At 50.5% G+C, this 19,226-nt stretch overlaps 1 protein-coding gene across 1 annotated transcript in view; it reads left to right on the top strand.

Moving 5' to 3' along the window:
- Positions 1-461: 461 nt before the first annotated feature.
- The window catches only part of HS3ST4 (heparan sulfate-glucosamine 3-sulfotransferase 4), a 65,538-nt gene continuing 46,773 nt past the window's right edge, over positions 462-19,226 (top strand). The window contains exon 1 of the mRNA XM_040575041.1: positions 462-1,060. Coding sequence (XP_040430975.1) covers positions 462-1,060 — 599 coding nt within the window. The remainder of the gene's footprint in view (positions 1,061-19,226) is intronic.

Consider the following 19,226-nt stretch of genomic DNA (forward strand, 5'->3'; position numbering starts at 1 on the left):
ACCCTCCGCGGGGCCGGGGGCGCAGGCACGCGGCGGGGGCTCCGGGGGTTGCCGGCTGCCAGCCGGGGCGGGCCCTGCCGAGCTGCCCCAGGCGGCGCCCCCGGTGCCGAGCGGCCGCTGCCCCCCCCAGCTCGGCGAGGCCCGGCGCGCTCCCGGCGCGGCGGTGGGGGCGGGCGCGGGCCGTCCCCTCCCCTCCCGGCGCGGGAGCGCGCTCCCGCCGCCCACCCGGCACAAAGTTTCGCGGCAGCAACTCGGCGGCAACAGTGCGGGGCCGGCGGCGGCGCGCGGCCGCGCTGAGTCCCGGTGCCCGGCGGGGGCCGGCGGCGAGCGTGCCATGCGGGGCTCCCCCCCCGCGGCGGCGGCGGGGCGGGAGGGCGGCGGCGCCCCATGCGGCCGGGGCGGCCGGGCGGCGGCTGACACCATGTGCGCCCGGTGCCCGGGGCGAGGAGCGGGGAGCAGCCATGTCCCCCCCCGCCCAGCCGGGGGTGCCGGGCGGGCGCGGCTCTAAGGTGCCCCCGGCGCGGAAGCTGCTCTGCATGTGCAGCCTCTCGCTCTGCCTCACCTACCTGTGCTACAGCCTCATGGGGGGCGCCGGCCCGGCCGCCCTGCGCTCCCCGGCCGCGCCGCCCGGCTCGGCGGCCCCGCGCTCCCCCGGCAGCCCGCCGGGCACCATCGGCGCCCCGGCCGCCTCCGCGGCCCCGACGCGAGCCGCCAACGGCAGCCGGGAAGCGGCGGCGGCGGACGCCTGGCCGCGGACGCCGCTGGCCCCCGGGGAGGCGATCGCGGCGCAGAGCGGCGCCTTCGAGAGGGACCCGCAGGAGTCGAGCACCACGGACGAGGAGCTGAGCCGGGCCGGCAGCCCGGGCAGCCGCGGCGGCGGCGGCAGCACCACGCCGGACTACGGCGAGAAGCGGCTGCCGCAAGCCCTCATCATCGGGGTGAAGAAGGGGGGCACGCGGGCGCTGCTGGAGGCCATCCGGGCGCACCCCGACGTGCGCGCCGTGGGTACCGAGCCCCACTTCTTCGACAGGAACTACGAGAAGGGGCTCGAGTGGTACAGGTGAGGGCCGAGGGGGGGGGGTCCCGGGACCCCCGAGGGTCGCGAGGCGCGAGCGGTGCTGCCCGGGCGGGGGCGGCCGCCTCGGCGGGCTGACGCCGCGCCCTCGGTGCGGGGCCGTGGCCGAAGGGCAGGAGCCGCGTGAGATGTCGCGGCTCTGTCGCGGCCCTGCCCGGGGCCCTCGGGCAGACCGCAGCACCCGGTGCACGGCACGTCCGACCGGGTCCGGAACTGCCGAAATAAATAAGATCGCGAGCTGTTCCAGCTGGTGCCGCGGGTGTTGAAGTGGAAGGGGATGCCTGCTTTCGTACGCGCTGCGTGGTGCACCTCGCAAATGAGATTTACTCTTTATTCAACAAGTTCCACGTCAGAAAGTTGTTTTCCGTTGACAAGGTTTAATTCTATTCGTGAAGAAACCTCTGAACGTTGTTACCTGGCATAGCGTAACGTTTTTAGGGAATCTTAAAAGTTCTGATTATTAGAAGACCCTGAACTGCAGTAAGGAAGTGTTAATTGCCTTGGCAGGTTTAGCAAATCAACGAATCGTGATGGCTCAGGGTTTTGTTGCATGTGTTTTGGTTTTCTTTTCCCCCCCTTGGATTTTTTCCTTTTTTTTTTCCTTTTTTTCTTCTTAGCCTTAAACTAAAAAGAGCGCAGCATGTTAGTGTAGCTTGCGAATTACCGTGGTTCTCCAGTTTATGGTTAAAAGAAACCCATACCAATTTCTTTCCAAGAAACGGTCTGTGGTTAAGCAGATGAAGTTCTGCATCTTTGTTGCACGTGTGTTCTGAAAATTAAGAAGAAACTATACTAGGGCAGCAAGTTGGTTACTGCATGAATTACCTGGATGCTCTGCATTAGCGTACACAGTTTTCATGAGGACAGCATGCAAATCTGAGGAACTCTGGGCAACTTCTTATGGAAATTGTGGAAGCCAAGTCCTCATAATAGTTGGTGTAGCATCCACTTGGCTTTGTTAGAATGCTGAGGGATTTTCTTGAGGGACTTCAGTAAAGTGGAGATCAGCGCTCTGAAAGTATGTTAGTCTCTGAGAGTGTTTTCAGTATTCTGTACCAACATGGGGAACGAATAAAAGGTTGACTGACGTTATTTTATTTATATTAATATAATAATTTCAGACGTGGTCTTTTTTTTTTTTTACTGTTTGTTTTTCTGCAGGAAAGCTTTGGCTTGAAAAATACGTTTAGAAAATCTGCTGGAAGAAGCTAGAGACTTGCATATAGATAGGTTTGGTTTTATTCAAAATCAGTAGAAGAAGATCAAGCACGGAATATGGCAAGCAGCTGCTTTTTCATCTTTAAAATCGTGCTACAAGAAAAGGGCTAGAGTGTGGGTGCAACTCCTCTCCTGGAGTAAACGGTGTGCACAGGTTTTTCGCTTACAGAAAGCATTGAAATTTTTCATCTCTGCAGTAGCTCTACGGTCTGCTTAGCTGATTTCCAGCACTAGTGATGTGCTGCACTGGTAGAGAGGTGTGAGACGAAAAGAGTGGGCCAGAGCTGATTTGTGAGGTTCCTGGGCAGGGCTGGAGGATGGATTCTCTGGTCAGGGGACAAATAAATGACTTGGCTGCTTTAGTTGTCACCGTGGCCCTGAGCATTTGCCCTGATTGCTTAACCCGATCCCCTCTTCACACCTGCCCAACCCAGATAGCATTGTTCTCCATTCTCCTTGTAAAAGTTTTTCAGCCTTGCTGGAACAAAGTAGCAGGTTGCAGCGTTAACGGCCCTCAGGAGCCACAGGCTTCCTTCCCCTTGCACCGTGCTAGTGGGTCGTGTTGTGGCAGACCAGGAGGCTGCTGTGCTCGGTGCTGTACAGAGCTGCAGAGCATGGGGGGGGGGGAGGAAACGCTGCCCACACTCGCAAGAATTTCTTCCTGACCCTCTCTGATATTAATTGGGTGCACTAAGAAGGCTGACTGCTTGCAACTGTGTCCTAGGTAGAGTAACTGGAGATTTTTCCTTTCAATGGAAATGTCTATTTCCTTTTTTTTTTTTTTAAAGGACAGCTGTTGAAGTGTTTATACCAGTGTCTCCTTAGTGACTTTTATCAATTGTTTATATTTTACATATAACACTTCTTTTTATGAACTATAAGCTGTTAGTTTTTAATACGGTTGAGTTTATTTTTTCATATGTAATGAAATAAGGAAATATCCGTCTTGGTGTTCCTTGCTTTGTCATTCACTTCTGAGAACGTGTTCGGATAGTCCAGTAGAGCTGGGAAGAGAAGCTTATCATTTAGTCCAACCTCTGTTAATACAGCTAAGGGCTGGTCTTGCAGCAGCTTCCTCACCTTAGTTTCTCCATGTGTAAAATGGAGATGGTACCTAAATGCTATCCGTTCTGTTGTGTGTGTACCACGTATTTGGGTTTTTGCTGCCTTGAGGTTAGTCAGCCGTAAACAGTGTGTCCAGGATCTGACTCGGGACAGTGTTCAGAGGCTGAAGTTAGTGCAAAATACAGCTTTCTGTGTGTTGGATGGTGCTGTGTGTGCAAAGCCTGTTACACCAGTTCTCTGCAGTCTGTTCTGTTTTCCTGGTAACCTTTAGGAAAAGCTGTGCTGTTTGTCATTGCTTTAACTCTGCAGTCAAAGTTTACGTAGAAATTACAGAACTGAAGTCTTCCTACACATGTACTGTTGCAAACCGAGTTCAAGGCTTGTTTCAGTTGTTTTGTGCTATGCTGCCAGCATTGTTTGTGTGACTCTAATTTGTGATTCTATACATCTTAGTGTTTGTCTGTCTGAAGCACAAGTTCAGCGATAGAACTTTCTTTAAGCTGCACCTAATACCTGATGTGCATTAACTTTTGTTGATAACTTTCTAATCTTTTTTCTTAATGCAGGTTTTAACTTGACTACTATTAAATTAACTTGACTGCTATTAAAGATTGTGTTAGAAGGGTAGGTGGAAGTGACTTTTAACCTTTTCTGTTGTTAACGGTGTGGCATTACTTATATTGTGTGTATGTATTACTTGCATATCTTCAGTTCTCTCTCAAGTCTGGGACCTTGATAGCTGGCAGTAAGTATCACCTTGGGCAGTGGAGTCTGACTCTATCCTTATGACACACCAGAAGTCTGTCCCACCGTGGACATGTCAGGTTCTGGCAAGGAACGGGTTATCTGCCTTTCCTTTGGAAGTCACTGGTGACTATCGCGCTCTCCTTCCTTCTAAAGCACAGGATGTGCCATTGTTCCCTGTCAAACTGCAGTTGAATTTTAGTCAGTGCCTGAGTGTCTGTGTGCCCCCAGCACCCCCAGGGCCGTGCCTGCTGCCCCTTCAGCCCAGGCACCGTGCGAGCCCCCGGTGCTTGCGTGGGCGACGCGCTCCCCAGCGCGATGTTCCTGCCTCCGTGGGCATGTCCCATGCCGCGAGCTCTGTCCTGAGCTATCCTGCAGTTGGAAATGAATTGAGAGACTTGTCTGGGAGTGCAAAAAGGGCAGCAGAACAAGGGGGAAGCTCTTAGAGGCCTCCGAGTAGTGAAGGAAGTTAGCTTACACCTACAAATGCTCATTACCAACTGAAGCAGCATCCAGGGTATGCCCGAGTTCCTTGCCTGGCCAAGAAAAAACTGCAAATGAGCACAAGAGGATTTTGTGGATAAAGGGAACTGCCAGCTGCCCACAGTGTCTGACCCTCGGACAGATTTGTCACCTTGCAGTGCTGGAAGCCTCAGTTTGGTGCGTGCTGTGACAGCTGTCGGAGAGGCAGCGTAAGGGAGGGCAGGACCTGGAGTCTGCAGCAGAGCCCCGCTGGTCGGTGTGGTCCTGGGCAGCTTTAACTGGAGGGAAGCAGGAGGCGATCCTGATCTTGCTGGCATCGCAGCCGCTGCCCTGCCCTCTGCCAGCTGTGTGAGCCGTGGGATCGCTTTACACCCGTAGAGCTGCTGCACCTTGTCTGGAGGTGTCAGAGAATGCGGCTGGGGCTCTCAGTGCATGAGGAGGGAGAAGTAGCCTGAACAGACGGTGCTTAGCTGGGTTGCTCTGCTTGTGTGAATGACCAAAAGAGTAGATCTTAGCACTTTCAGCATCTCCCAGAGCTCGCTGAATAGGACAGTCCAGGACTCGGAGACCACCAGCTCCATCAGCCTGCAGGCTCAGGAACGTGAGATGGTTCAATTCCTTCCGTTTGCATTTTGAAGGCTATCTGGACATCCAATGTTTAGCAGAAAATTGAGGATTCATAACAGTCAGTTTTGTAGTTTCAACAAAAATATGATGTCCATAAAGCAAAGAGAATGTCTGATAGTGGTGAAATTATGTTTGGAGTTCTGAAGTTCACCGATTTGAAGGTTATTCCAAAACCTCACTTCAGGAGTTAAATTCTGTGTGTACATGCATGTTGCTCTGCTCATTGCCTCCCCTCTCAGTGGAGCCTTCACCAAGAAGCTGCGGCAATGTCTCTGTAATTAGACCACGTTCCTGTTACTCTGCCCCAGGCTTCCACATGCTAAGCAGTTATACGGGATGTAGCTTTATGCGTGGAATAGTCCCACTGCAGCCACTGCAGGGAGCAGTCACCATGACAAGCAATGAAATGGTTTGCATGTCTAATGCTGTTTTCACTGCCTGTCTGTTTTGTGTGGTGTGTTGTTTTTTTTTGGAGTGTTCTCCGTAACAGTCAGGCCGGTGTGTTATTCTGTAAGCAACTACCCTCATACAAATGATGAATACCATGACAGGGAGCTCTTTTCCCAAGAATAAACATGTGTTCTTGAGCCAGCAGTTTCAAGAAGCAGCTGGCTGTGGCTGGGGAGCCAATGCTCTGTCATGTCCCTGTGGACATTAAACTCATCTGTATTTGGGAAGCTGCTGTCATGCATGGTTATCCCTGTAACAGGCTCTGCTCCTCCCGGGCACTGCCTGCGGTCTCATCTCCCTCCTGCTGTCATCTGGAGGCTGGTGTGGCAGAGCCTTCTCTGTGGAGGCTGCACAGGAGCTGATCCTGCCGCAGAGTGCTGTGCCCTCGCCGCCATGGCTGCTGGCAGAAATGGCACTGGAAGCGCCCAAGGATGTGCGATGAGACCCCCTTCCAGCATCCCTTAACAGCTGTTGGACAGCAGTAGCTCAGGGCCGTGTTGGCCGTGGCCTCATGCAGCGTAAGCCTTGCTGTGAGATGTAATTGTGTTGCTGGGTAATACTCATGCCACTCTGATCCGTTCAGGATATTCAGAAAATCAAACTGCTTCCATCAGCGCTGCTATTCTGCGCTGATGGGCACTATAGGAACACCTACAGTGGAAGGATAGATTGGGGTTTGCTTCTAATGGTGGGCACCACTGCAGATGCCTGGCAACTGCTGTATTTCTCTGTAAAAGGCCTTCCTAGTGTACTGTGCCCTCTGCGCTTCTGGTAACTTAGGGAAAGTGTATTGATTTTTTTTTTTTTTTTTTTTTTTTTTTTTTTGTCTGGGACCTGCTGTGAGTTGGCTTTTGCTGAAATATAGTGACTCAGCTGCCCTCCCACCTCTGGGGATCCAATATATTGAGATTTATCAGGGTTGAAGACTGCACCAGTATTTCTATGTAACATAGCTCTTTCAATACCTTGTCCCTTTCACATTTGCTAAACCCTTAGGTCTGGATTAGAACCTACATTTGCATTGTTTGTTTTCTTTCTAGCCCATCTTCTGTGCATAGCAAGTGCTTGCATGCACCACGCTCCTGGCAGAGCGTGCTGAGAGCACCCAGCTCTCAGCAGAGCTGATGGGTCTGGTGCTGACCTCGCTTATGGGCTGGCAGCTGTGAGAAGAGGGCCAGGCTGTCCATTAGTCTGTCCCTGCAGTTCACCCTTCTGGAGGCTGGAGAGAGGCCACTGCATCATTGGCTTGGATTTTCTTCTGCACCCAGAGCTACTAGGGTGAACCCACCGTGTGCCAGCCCCCGGCCTCTGCCCCTTCCCTGTGCCAGGGGAGCCTGCTCACCACTCACATTCATCAGCAGTTTCTCCCAAGTTTTCCGCTCCGTTTCAGATCAAGGGATGGGATGCGGAAATAAATCAGGCCTCTTCGTAGTGTTTTATCACCTGATGATGGCTAACCACAGGCTACTTGATTGTAGCCATGGGAATGGCAGCGGCTTTCAGCACCCAGCGCCTCTCCGCACTGCGCTCGCTCCTTCTCGCAAAGAGCTCGAGATGAGTGTGAGGGACAACACGCTGGCAGGGGACAGCTGCCGGATGGCTGCTCCTGCCTCCTGCTGTAAGGTGTCCTGGTGTAAGGCGCTTGCCTGCAGCTGGGCGCCTACCGCAGCCTGCCCGCCCTGCTCGGAGCCTGCAGCTCGGGGGGCAGCCTGGAGGCTGGGGTCCTGGGGCTGCATCCCCCCGCCGCTTGCTCCCGCTCTGCTCCATCGTGGCGGGCACGGGCACGGGCCCTGCAGACGGGGCAGCTCAGCGCTTCCCAGGGGAGGGAAACCAAGGCTCAGAAGGCCTGAAGTGAAACCAAGGCTCAGAAAAACAGCCAAGCCAGGCAGAGGCGAGGCTTGTGATGGCTTTTGGAGCATTCCTTAGAGCACAGGGGGAGCCATAGCGTGTCTCCAGGCCTGAAATAATCTTACTATTGCACTGTGTCTTCAGGACGTAGGGTTTCTCTAGGATTTTGCTCTGTAAGCCACTTACGTAAATGCCACAGTGCTTGGCTTCTAATAGTTTAAATATTATTTGTAGTGTCAAAGTTGGTGAGCTTCACTCAGTGTATGAAGGTAGTATCACTCAAGCACGTAGATACTACAGAAAATCCAAAAATAGGCCTTGGGGAAAAACAGCTGCCTTGGAAAAGAGAGAGGCAAAGAGTCAGCTGGTTGCATTCATGGGTTTAAATGATGAGTCTGACCCCTGCTTTGCTTTTTTTTTTTTTTTTTTGATTTAGAGAGGCTTGTTCTGCTCTGTTAGAAGCACAGACTAGTGGTGAAGGAACAACAGGTTCTCAGAGAAAGTTATGGACAAAGCCTTTGATTTTCAAAGTGAAAATTCCAGTACAAATTGGTGACACCTTGTATTGAGAGAGGTTTGAATCTTTTGCTTTTCATGGATTTCTCTTACCTCTTGTTGTCATGGGGACTTCTTTTCCCTGAGTTATTATATCATGCACTTCAGCAGAAATTTTATTGCTTTGGGGGCTGGAGAGGCTCATGTGGGACATTTCTCACTGCTCATGGTGTAATACACAGAGGTAATTTCTTTCAAATGATTTTTGCTTGAAGTAGTTTCAATGAATTGAGAAGGGTAAGAGTGTGAATGAATGGCTGAAATGTTAGTGCTGAGTTCAGGTGAAGAACATACACTATCAAACTTTCCAGAGCATTAAGTGTGGATATTATAATTTCACTGTGGTATGTAAGTAGGCAGCAGTCCATTTTACCCTTTAATTCACATTTTTAAAAGTATTATTTAGGGTTTGAAGTGGTTTAAATTGGTTTCCAGTCCCTTTTCTAAAGTTGAAAACAAAACCCTAAATTATGAGAGTCTTTTCAGTCTCAGAGAGGAATTACTGTTTAGATCAACCACGCAAGCTCACCCGCAGCAAAGCATGGTGCTGCTTTTGCTCCTGGGGTACGGAGGTGGAAAACCCAGGGCAGGATCTGCCCCGTGGGTTGCTCAGCCTGCTGGCGGCAAAGCCAGGCACAAGAGAGGGGTTGCAGGAATTACTTCTCAGATCTCTGCTTTAAAAATAATTGCGTGTGGGTGCCGCCTTCCCTCGGACTTCAGCGGGGCCGACAGCACAGCAGCCTCTGTGGGTCCAGGGCTTCCGCATGCAAGGGCTGCGTGGCACCAACAGCATCCCAGTGCTCCCGGAGCATTGGGACAAACCCCAGCGAACTGAAAGACGGCGCGGTGTCTTCGAGCGAGAGAAGGGAGGCGGAGGGGCCAGGGACACAGCACGGGGCCGTCCCCATCCCCGGTGCTTCAGTCCGGGTCCCCAGTGCATGGGGGTGCCTGAGGGCTGGGGTTGCTGCCATCTGCCCACTTGTTTGTTTGGGTAGCTGCTGTTCCCAAGTTGAGCGAGAGTATTCAAAAGGCAAGTATCTGAAGGCTGTGGAAAGGATTCATATTTATGGGGAAAAATACCTATTTTTTTCAAATTTCCCATTTCCATCCCCAGAGTCAACATACCAATTTAGTAAATGTTGCAAGGCACACTATTTTCCCCCTTGTCATATTATACATCCAAGCATCAAGGATGGATCATAAACTTGCTCTTTATGGCTTTAACATTTCAATTGCTAGTCACATTTTATGTAAATGAAGGTATTTACCTTGACAAGCTCTCCTGTGAAGTACAGTACTTCTTTAAAGAATTTATTTGGCAATATAAACAGGACAAACGCTGAGGGTGGATGCAAAATTCACAATTGATTTCACAGCTAAGTAACGTAGGATCCTCCCAAAATATCCCAGAGTCTGTCTGGTCCAATCTCATCAGTACCTTGAAGAAACTGAGGAAGGGAGGCTTGGGGGAAGAGGAAATAGTAGGGGGACGTTGGTTAAAGCCACGAACCTCCTAAACAGCACTGACTTTGGATAAAAATAACTCTATCTGCCAGACTTTATTTTGTATTACGGAGATTGCTGTAGCACATCTCAAGCTTAAAATCTGATTTCCGTTCCCTCAAGAGCCAGTCTGGAGTGGACTCGGTCCCTTCCTTTATTAGCGGGCGATCGTTTTGGTTCCAAGTAGAGCAGCGATACTCTGGTAGCCTGAGTTCATAGCTCTCCTTTGTTTTAGAACATAGATGCTTTCATCTTGCATTGAGATGGGTACAGTAATATAATATACTTTCTATTAGTGTTCATCCACATCTGCAAATAACTTTATTTCAGCCTCAGCTCTGCCCTTTCTGTATTTGTTCTTGATGGACATTCATATAATTAAGCTGAGCAGGCGAGCACGCTCATGGAAAGCTAACGTCAGAGTCAGAAGCGTGTGCTAAATTCGCATTTGGATTCAGCAGCTGACAGCACGAGCTGCGATCACCCAGTCAAGGAAAAGACAAAAACATATGATCTGTGTAATGTCAACTACGAGGAGGCAATAGCTCTGAAAGGAGTCAGGGCTCCTGTGGTGTGCCTTCCGCTCCCCTGGACTGCTCAGCTGTCGCCCCCACATTCAGGGCCTCCTTCTGAGAGCTCGTGTCGGGGAGGCGCCTCCTGGCTGGCCCGGGGCTACAGGGGGCTGCCTCATCAGGGCGAGTTACTAATTACGAATTCCTTAGCTCCAGTCCCACCTGTTTAAAGGCACTCCAGGCCTTTCACATCTGAAGTGATGACTCATGAAATGCTGGTGGCTGACCATGGGTCCTGAAGTCGTTGCTGCCAGAGGTCTTTAATCGGCCTTTGGTTCATCCCCGCTTTGTCTTCCCCCAGGGATCACGGGCATCGACTCCTCTGCCACGCGCCTGCGCTGTCAGTGCTCCCAGCTCGTTTCTTGGCTGCTGACCTGAGCCTTGTTAATCCCAGGTCCTCAGCTGTTGGGGCCTGTGGGGGGTTCTGGGGAGCAGCACCGGGGCTCTGCTGCGGGCACCCTGCCATGGTCTGCACCATCCCCACTGCGGGCCCGGGTCTGGTCCTTTGCCGTGGCTGCTGCTTGGGCTGCTCTGCCCATCCGCTGCTCCACGCCTGCTGCATGCGAGCCAGCGTGGGAGGAGGGAGCGCCGTTGTGCCGCTGGGTGTGCTACACATGCCTAGATCAAGAACAATAAAGGTTCCTTACTCAGCTCCAAATCCTCCAGAAACCCCCCGAAAAATCAAAGCACAGTAGAAAAATGCCTGAGGCAATAACTTCATTGGTAAACTAACGCAGCTAGCTGAAAATTTCTAAGACCCGGCAACTCCTAATGCAATTTCCTATGCAAAAAGGGTTTATCTCTGTCTAAATATTATTCTGCATCGTTACTCATGGTAGGAAAGCTATTGCTCTCCTAGGTTAACTGACTGAACTTTGGAAATAAAGCAGCAAGCTTATCATACTGACAGTAGCTTGACTTTTATTGCTCCTAAATTGTGGTGATATTGTTAGATGTGAGTAAATGCATACTCTATAGAACTTTAATATTTTCTAATACTACTTTAGAATTAAAAAGATTAAAAGAGGCATTCCTGCAATCTAGTCCACCATGAAATTGGAGTCTACTCAGTATGTAAAATGCATAATACAAATAGCCTAACAATTAATGACAAAGGAAGACTGGGATGGATTTAAGGCTCAAACTACTCTGGATTTCTTGAGGCTGGAATGGCAGCAGGGGAAATGTGTTATTAGATCATTACAGTCTTTTCTGCTAGAGCCACTGCTGGTAAAGTTACATCAAGGTGCTTTATTATTACCCCATTCCCACATGATATTCTCAAACACTCTCATCTTGAGATGTGGTTGTCTCTGCAGGAGATCATCCATGTCTCTGCCATGGACTGGGTAATTTGGAAAATTTGAACAGAAATTCTTCAGCCATTTTTTTTGATACAGTCAATGGAGAGAAAATGTTTTCCCATTGCAAGAGTGTTCAAGGAGCTCACTTATTAATGTTTAAGTTTAAACCTGCTGAATGCCGTCAGAGTAATGTGTTCAGGAGCCAGGATTCCTGCTGGCCAGGGCTCCTGTGGGGCATCTCAGCGTACCACGGTAGATGTACGTCTTCTGCTGCCTGGCTCAAGGTTCTCGCCCAGGGTTGCCGACAAGGTGCTTTGCAGCGTGCCTCTGCTAGTGCCCCCCATTAACTTTTGCTAATGCTTGGAGTGCGTCACAGGCTGGCAAGAGCGTGCGTTTCTTTGCTGCACCCAGAGGGTAGGGATTTGGGATGCTGGGAGTAGGGAAGGGGCTGGGGTGGCTCTGCAGAGGAGTTTCAGCTCGGTAGCTTTGCTCCCAAACAAGATGCAGGATTGCTCAGGAGGCTGCCACAGCAGGAGCGGCTCCGCTGAGACCTGTGGCTGCCACTTGGTGCTCACGGGTATTGGGGAGCACAGGACAAGCCAGGGCACTCTGCAAAGAAGTTGAGGTACAGCAGGCTAGTTTGCTGTGCCTTTGGGATGTGGATTTGTGGCCTACAGTTGCAGTGGTGCCATATGAGTGCTGTGTAGCCCTCCGGAACATAAATTGCATTTCTAGCCCAGTCTTTCTCCTAGAGTACTCCCTTGCACTTTGTGTAACAGTCATTTTGTATGTTGGTGTTTAAATGTACAGCTCAGAATATGTAGTTCCTTCTTCATTAACAGGATTTATATCCTTCGTGTTTCTTGCTGGATGACTTAGTGTTGTAGTGAAGAACATGAACGCTGCCTTAATTAAAATGCGAACCCCCTACATTAATATATATGTTGCTACTAAAAATTAAGGTTTGCTGAAAACAGCGAGTTTAAAAGCATGTGGCAGGTTCAGCCAACTACGCATGGATTTGGAAGTGATTTGGGAAGAGCAGCTTCAGCCCAGCCGTGCCGTGCGTCAGCCGTGGATGGGCAGCGGCACCAGCCTGCAGTGCTCACTCTCAGCCTGTCGTGTTTTATGAAGGGGGTGCAAAGCAGCTTAATGAACCAGAGGATTTCTTCCATAATATTAATTCAAAAAATAAAAAAAGGTAAAAGCAAACATTCCAGACTTCCTCTCTCTAAGTGCTGTGCATGCATTTCCTGTGGCAGTGTTATCAGTTATGAAGATATTTTGCATTCAAGGATTTGCAGTTTCCAGGCCTATGAATATTCAGACCCCAATTCGCCCTTTCTGTCTGTGCACTGCGCACCTATCCTTTCTTTTCCTTCTCTCCATTTTTTTTCTAGCAGATTCAATTAGTTCTATTTGCTGCTTTAGCAATAAAACAATTCCCTCTGTGGCATTAAAATGAGTTTGTTTCATTATTTCATTTGGCTTCTTGTTATATGTTGAAGGAAAGGGAGGAGGCTCTACTCCCAGCCTGCCCTCTCTGCAGGGGGAGGGCTGCCAAGTGATGAGGACACTAGATGTACTTGGGGCAGCATTAAGAATTAATGAAGGGCATTTGCTAGTGCAGAGGCTTAGGATCCTCATTGACAGAGCCGGTCTCGAAGTTTCAGGTAAAATTTGACCAGTCAAAGATGACTTTGGCACCCAAGTCGCCTAGGTAGCCTTGAAAATGCTGGCCTTTTGAAACTGCTGATGGAGTCGTTTCTGATGGTTCCTAAGCGCACAGACCCCTTCATTAGCTGTTGGTAATGAAATGCAGAAACTGTACCCACATTTATTTTAGCTAAGGCACAAGTTAATCTGAGCTGAAACATCAATGTATTGAATTAAACACCAGTTTATTGAGCTGGCATTTGGCAGTGGCTGGGTGTGTGGTGTTCAGGGCATCGGAGCTTGGTCAAGGACGGTAGTTGCATTTTCTCCCGAAAATGCACAACGTGGCATAAAGAAAGCGCACAAGTGTTGTGAGAGTTGGAATTGCGGTGATTATGTGGGTTGAGTTTATAAATAATTATACAGAATGCTAGAATTCTCTTAGCAATCTGCTCTTGGAGTGCCCTTTCAGGGGTCTGTGATGGTGTCAGGTAGCTGTGTAGTGTTAACAGACCCATAAATCATCTTTGTTTCACACTGTGCTATACACAAATCATATTAGTTACAACACTGAAGAGCATCTAAGTAGAGAAAAGAGAAAGGCAAGGTAGAAAGAGGAAACCAGATTTAAATCTAATTGCTTTTTCATGTGCATTTTGCTGCTGTTTGGCTGGAACACAATGGCATGCTGCAGGAAGGGAGATTAGGCCCTGCACGGAGGAGGCTGGCAGACTCGCAGAGCGTTCCCCATCGCCTCCATCCAGATTGTTAACAGCAGATGCTGGTATTAAAGATGGATGAAAGGCGACGTGGCTTTGTGTATTCAATTTTTTTTTAAAAATGACTTTTCCTCTTCTTTCTGTGACTAGGGTAGTTTAAAACAGTTGCACTGGTTCCAATTCCTTTTTCATTATGAGATTAAATCTAGAACCAAATGAGAATTTCCAGGCCTGCGGAGGGCTGAGAAGAGCTGCATGAGCGGGGAGCCGTACCAGCGCTGAGAGCTTTGGAGAGAGGTTTGTGCTTTTCCTCTCCCCAAGACTCGCATCTCACCATGGAAAAGGTCTGCACCATTCTCGAGCAGGAAGCGAGGTGACTAATTGTGCCCACTGCCGCCAGTAGTACCTGCGGAATCAAAGGCCAGCACTGGCAGCTGTTGGGCAGGTCGCGGGAAAATCTCTCTGCTGTAGGTTTTCGCTGATATGATAGGTTATTAACAGCAAGTTTGAATGGAATGAAGTAAAGGAGCTTAAAAAGGAAATATGTCTATTTGGGGTAGAAAACCTTTTTAAAAGGAAGAAAAATTAGACAGTACAGCAGGGTAACCAGGACTGCGCAGTTAAGTAATTAATCACACAGGTTGTAACTTGGAAAGGAAATAAATGTGATAAAAGCATTTGTCTGAGTAGATTACACACAAATTAGAAAAAAAAAAAGGAGGGGTCATCACTGACTTCGGAATTGTGCTCTTTAGAAATCTTCAATCATTCTAACAATCAATTCTGCATTTCCTTAATAGCAGTGTGAAACATGGCTCGCTCTGCTTTGTCTTAGATTAACCACTAACTGCAAACCATACATTAAATGAAGTATTGAATATTTGTCTCTCAACAATACACTTGGAAATTGTTTATTTCCCTACTAGGTCTTCTGCAATGCATTTAGGTACTGTAACCTAAATTGTAAAATACATACTTGCAATATCTGCACTCGATATCCTCCCAGTGCCTTGCTCTGACAGCAGCTGCACGGAGGACCCACAATTACAGGGAGTTTTTTTTCTTGTAAACTGATTGTTTGTTTCTGGAGACAATTACGCTGACTTTATTATACAACCTGTGTTTCTCTGCAACAAACAATCTGCTTTATGGGTTTTCTTAGTAAAATACCAAGTCGGTATGCTCACTAATATGATTCAATTGTATTGTGTTATCTGACCTTTAAGGAACTTGCAATCTATAATAACATGGTTCTACAGCAGATCCACTAGTAAAAAGCCTCGGCTTCTGGGAATTCAGTCTGCAAACAAGTGGAGCCCAGGTCTCAAAGGAGCAATAAGGCATTTCAGCCCCTCGGCTGCTGGCCGGCCTGGGGTGGCCCTGGCGTTCCCGGGGGACGCGTGTGCAGGACAAGGCTGGCGGTGGGAGGCAGCCTCTCCCGTCCCTCGCCCCGGTGTGGGGGCACGGGGGTCCCGCTGCGGGCGGGCCGAGCCATGCTGAGGGGGCAGCTTGCGGGCGGTCGCCGAGCCCTCATCTGCCACGACGCCCGTGTGTGGCGCTTGGCAGCAGAGCGGACCGGGCTGCGCTGCTGTGCTCGTGTACAGCGGCACGGAAGTGATTAACGCCGGTAATCATCCCCATCCGCCTACCACCCCCATCTGTTCGCTTCGCTTTGGGCGCCCTGCCACGTGTGGAGGCGCTGGCCAGCTCTGGCATGGAGGGGCAGCCCGTGCACGCCCTCTCACCGTGCCGGTGGCACGGGGTCCCATCACCGCTGGCTTGCAGCGTCTCCGAACGGTGCTTGTAGGGGGCTGCCAGGTGCTGTCGTGGCAAGGGGGCAGCGGTCAGCCGGGACCTGGTCTCCTCAGGAAGGGCCTCGCCACCACCAGCATCATTTGGAGGCCCACGTGGGCTCCCCCAGCCCCGTCCTCCTGGCCGTGGGCCTGCACCGCGCTGTAGGCCCGCAGGGGGGGCTCCGTGCTGCCCCCACCTCCTGCAGCAGATGTCCCCATCCGGCTCCATTTGGATGCGTTTCCAGTCCGCTGATCACCTCCAAGGGTCCTGATTGCTTCTGCCTGACCCCCGTCTGTAACAGCCACACTTCTCTTAAGATGTGTTTGAGTGATTTTATTTGGATAAGTGAGAGATGCGGGATGTTCAGCAATCTAGACCCAGGAAATTGGCAAGAAGCTGGGAAATGTTAGCAGAGAAAGAAATACCTCAGAAGTTTTTAATGATTACCTTCTTAGAAGCTGGAGGACAATCTGTGCCTAACTCTAGGTGTTGTTTTTTTGAGAAAGTTTCCTCGGTGCTCTGCACAGACTTTTGGCAGAGATCTTTGTGAAACAACTTTTCCACTGAGGAACATGAGATCAGAAAAGCATTCCCTTTAATGCTCGAGTGTGCATGAACTTGCAGGATATTATTTGAGGCTCTGCTAACCTTGTTAAAGGTCACCTTTTGATCCCATCAAATACCCTCTTTACTTGGGGATAAGATTTAGAAATGAAAGACGAAAAAGAAAGAGCTTAAGGAAGAAGGAGAGCCTGGCAGCTCGCTGAGCACACCCGCTCCGGGCTTACAGCAGGGGAGAGATTAAAGGCAGTGCTGGCGCAGCTGGGGGAGCCGTGCACGGAGGGGGGACCCACGGGGTGTGAGAGGAGCGACCGGGGCTGGGCAGCACCAGTGCCCGTCTCCGCACCTGTCCCTGCGGCCTCCCTGTGCACCGCCGCAGGGTGGGCATGCTCTGTGAGCACCCAGCTCCGGACCAAGGTCACGGCCGAGGTCAATAAATAATACATGACAATTAATCTTAGAAACCTGCTGTTTGGGGGAGAAAGGAGAGGACACTGCGGCGCTCGCAGACCCAGGTTTCCAGGCTGGTGCTTTGGCTCTGCGTCAGCCCAGGCGAGTCAATGAAAAACAAGGCTGTGCCGGGATGCTGTGTGCCGGGGGCGAGCTGCTCGGCACGCCTGGCACGCTGCTGGGGCTTCTCCTGCTGCCCGCCTGCAGGGCGCTGGGCTCCTCGCCCTGCAGCTCTTCCATGCCGCGTTTGCAGCAACTGTTTGCCTTTTACAAGCAATTCCCGTTTGAGATGTTTTAAAATGTATAGCTGTCTCCTTGAGACTACAGTATTCAGCAGGTGGTAACACTCAAAGCTTTTTTTTTTTTAAATCTGTAGTAAGAATTTACAAAGGAAACCTTGACTTTTAGATTGATTTTTAAATAAGCATATATTTAGCTGTTAGTGCTTGAAGTACATATTGGATTATATTCTTCTGCAAACAGAATATTCTAATTGATCTTGCTAATAAATAATGAAAGCCAGCCCTGCTACATATAATTCAAGGTTATGCTGCATTTGTACCAGCTGCACTAGGGAGTTTTTTTAGCGCTTAAAAGATTATTTCTTTTAAAAAGTGGAAAAAACAGCGTAGATGTGGGGAGGAAGGCTAAACGCTGAGCTTTTCTCTAGAATTTCCTTTTGTTATTTTCTAAAATGTAATTAGCAAGTGTCACCATTTGAGACCCTCATATACATATGAAACTAAACTTGAAAGCCTTTTCTTCTCCTGAGTAGCTGCCCTCCTCAGAAGCAGCAGTGGGCAGGGGAGCGCGGCTCAGCCCTCGGTTTCCCATGGCTGCCGGCCGTCGTGGCTGGCTGTTTTGATGCGAGGAGGCCTGACCCTCCGTGTTCATAGTGCGATGGCGTTGTTTACAAATAATAATGGAAAGTCTGCAGAAATCATCACGACGAGGGCGCTGCTCGTTACTGGAATGTGAGATTGTCTGGAGAATCAATTTTAATGTTCAGCCTCGTATCGATCGGCACGGTGATGGGTCACTTGACTGTGGCAGGAGCAGCTTCAAGGAGCGCCTGCCCTGGGACACCCCAAGGGTGTGAAGTGGCCGTGGGGCCGGCGCAGCAGCCAGCGCCTGCACCGAGCTCCTGGCCTCAGCTCCAGCCCCAGCGCAGCTCCCAGGGGCCGTGGGAGCTGGGCCGCCCCGGCACTGCCCTCCTCGCCACATGGCTGGGTCGTGCAGCCCCAGGGCCACTGTGTGCTGCCTGAGGGACAGCGCTCAGGTAGGCCTGGAGCCGGGCATAGCCGCAGCTCTCTGACGCTGGTGCAGAACAGACTTGCGTCGTAAGCTTGGGCCCTGCTGCAGACATTTTCTGGCAGGTCTGGAAAGCTCCCTGCGTGTTGGCTCACCAGGCCCCAGCAAACGGCTAGTGACAGAAAGGCCAGGCAGAGCTTCATGACTCGGGGGAGCTGGGTTATTACAGTTTGCAAATGTTGTGCAGATTCTCAGCTTGTAGAGCAGGCATTAATCACACAGTGACATTGCAATTACCATACAGGATAGGGCATTTATTTGGCATTTAACATGTAATTAGGGGAAATAACTATTTCTTCCCCATGCTATGAAAGTGCAAATTGCAGATGGCCAGGTTTGACCTGGTGAGTGTATGCAACTCGGCCACAGTGGCTTTGCCACAGGGCAAAGGGGTTTTTTGTCCAGCTAAGGTGAAATCTGCTATTAAAGCTGACATTCGCAGCAGTCATCCACACTGTACAAAATCCTCCCACCTGCCAGAGTGACAGCAGTGACCACGGCAGCACGGAGAGCATGACGCCTAATGAGCCATCATTGTGGGGCCGGGTCACTGCGCCCAGTATCCTGCTCCTGGCCGTGGCTGCAGGCAGATGCCCCGGGGAGGGCAGGACAGGGTGAGCATGCATGGTGTTTCTTCCTCATAATCTCCAGACATCCTCAGCTGAAGGATTAGGACAGTGACCAGCTAGGGACCCAGTGTAGGGCTGTGAGCAGCTGTGTGGCTTTTATCGTTTGCTTCCTGCTGGCTGTTGGAGGAGGGAGGGAGGGATCTCTGGGGACAGGGCAGCCGTCCCAGTCTGGTGGCTGGGCAGGGCTGGAGGGGTGGTGTGACACAGAAGGCTACATCCATTTCCTCTCCTTTGAGACCAGTTCTTCATTTCTGAGCAATATTCTGCGTACCTTGTGGCTGGAGCCTGTGGCTCCACTCTCTGCTGGGGACAGGGCAGCAGTCAGTGGCTGTGCATCTTTGCTGCTGACCCCTTGCTGCCATCCTGCTGCCCACTGCAAGAAGCCATTCTTTCATAGGATCCAGAATGGTGCTTGAGGATCAGCTAGCACGAGTCTTCCAAGAGAGAGATGTTGCTATCATCGTGTTTTTTAAGGCAGCTGCAACCACTCGCCCTCCAAGCTGGAGCAGTGACATGATCAGCCAGCAAAGGCAGCATAATATTAAAGAGCTGCTGACAGCTCATGGGAAAATCACTTTAAAAATTATTTAAGTGCATGTCTGAATTTTTCTATTTCTCCTCCTTGCTCCATACTGCAGAGAACACCACCTGGAGAGCAGGTG

Source organism: Cygnus olor, chromosome 15 (genome assembly GCF_009769625.2).
Source record: "Cygnus olor isolate bCygOlo1 chromosome 15, bCygOlo1.pri.v2, whole genome shotgun sequence".
Classification (NCBI taxonomy): domain Eukaryota; kingdom Metazoa; phylum Chordata; class Aves; order Anseriformes; family Anatidae; genus Cygnus; species Cygnus olor.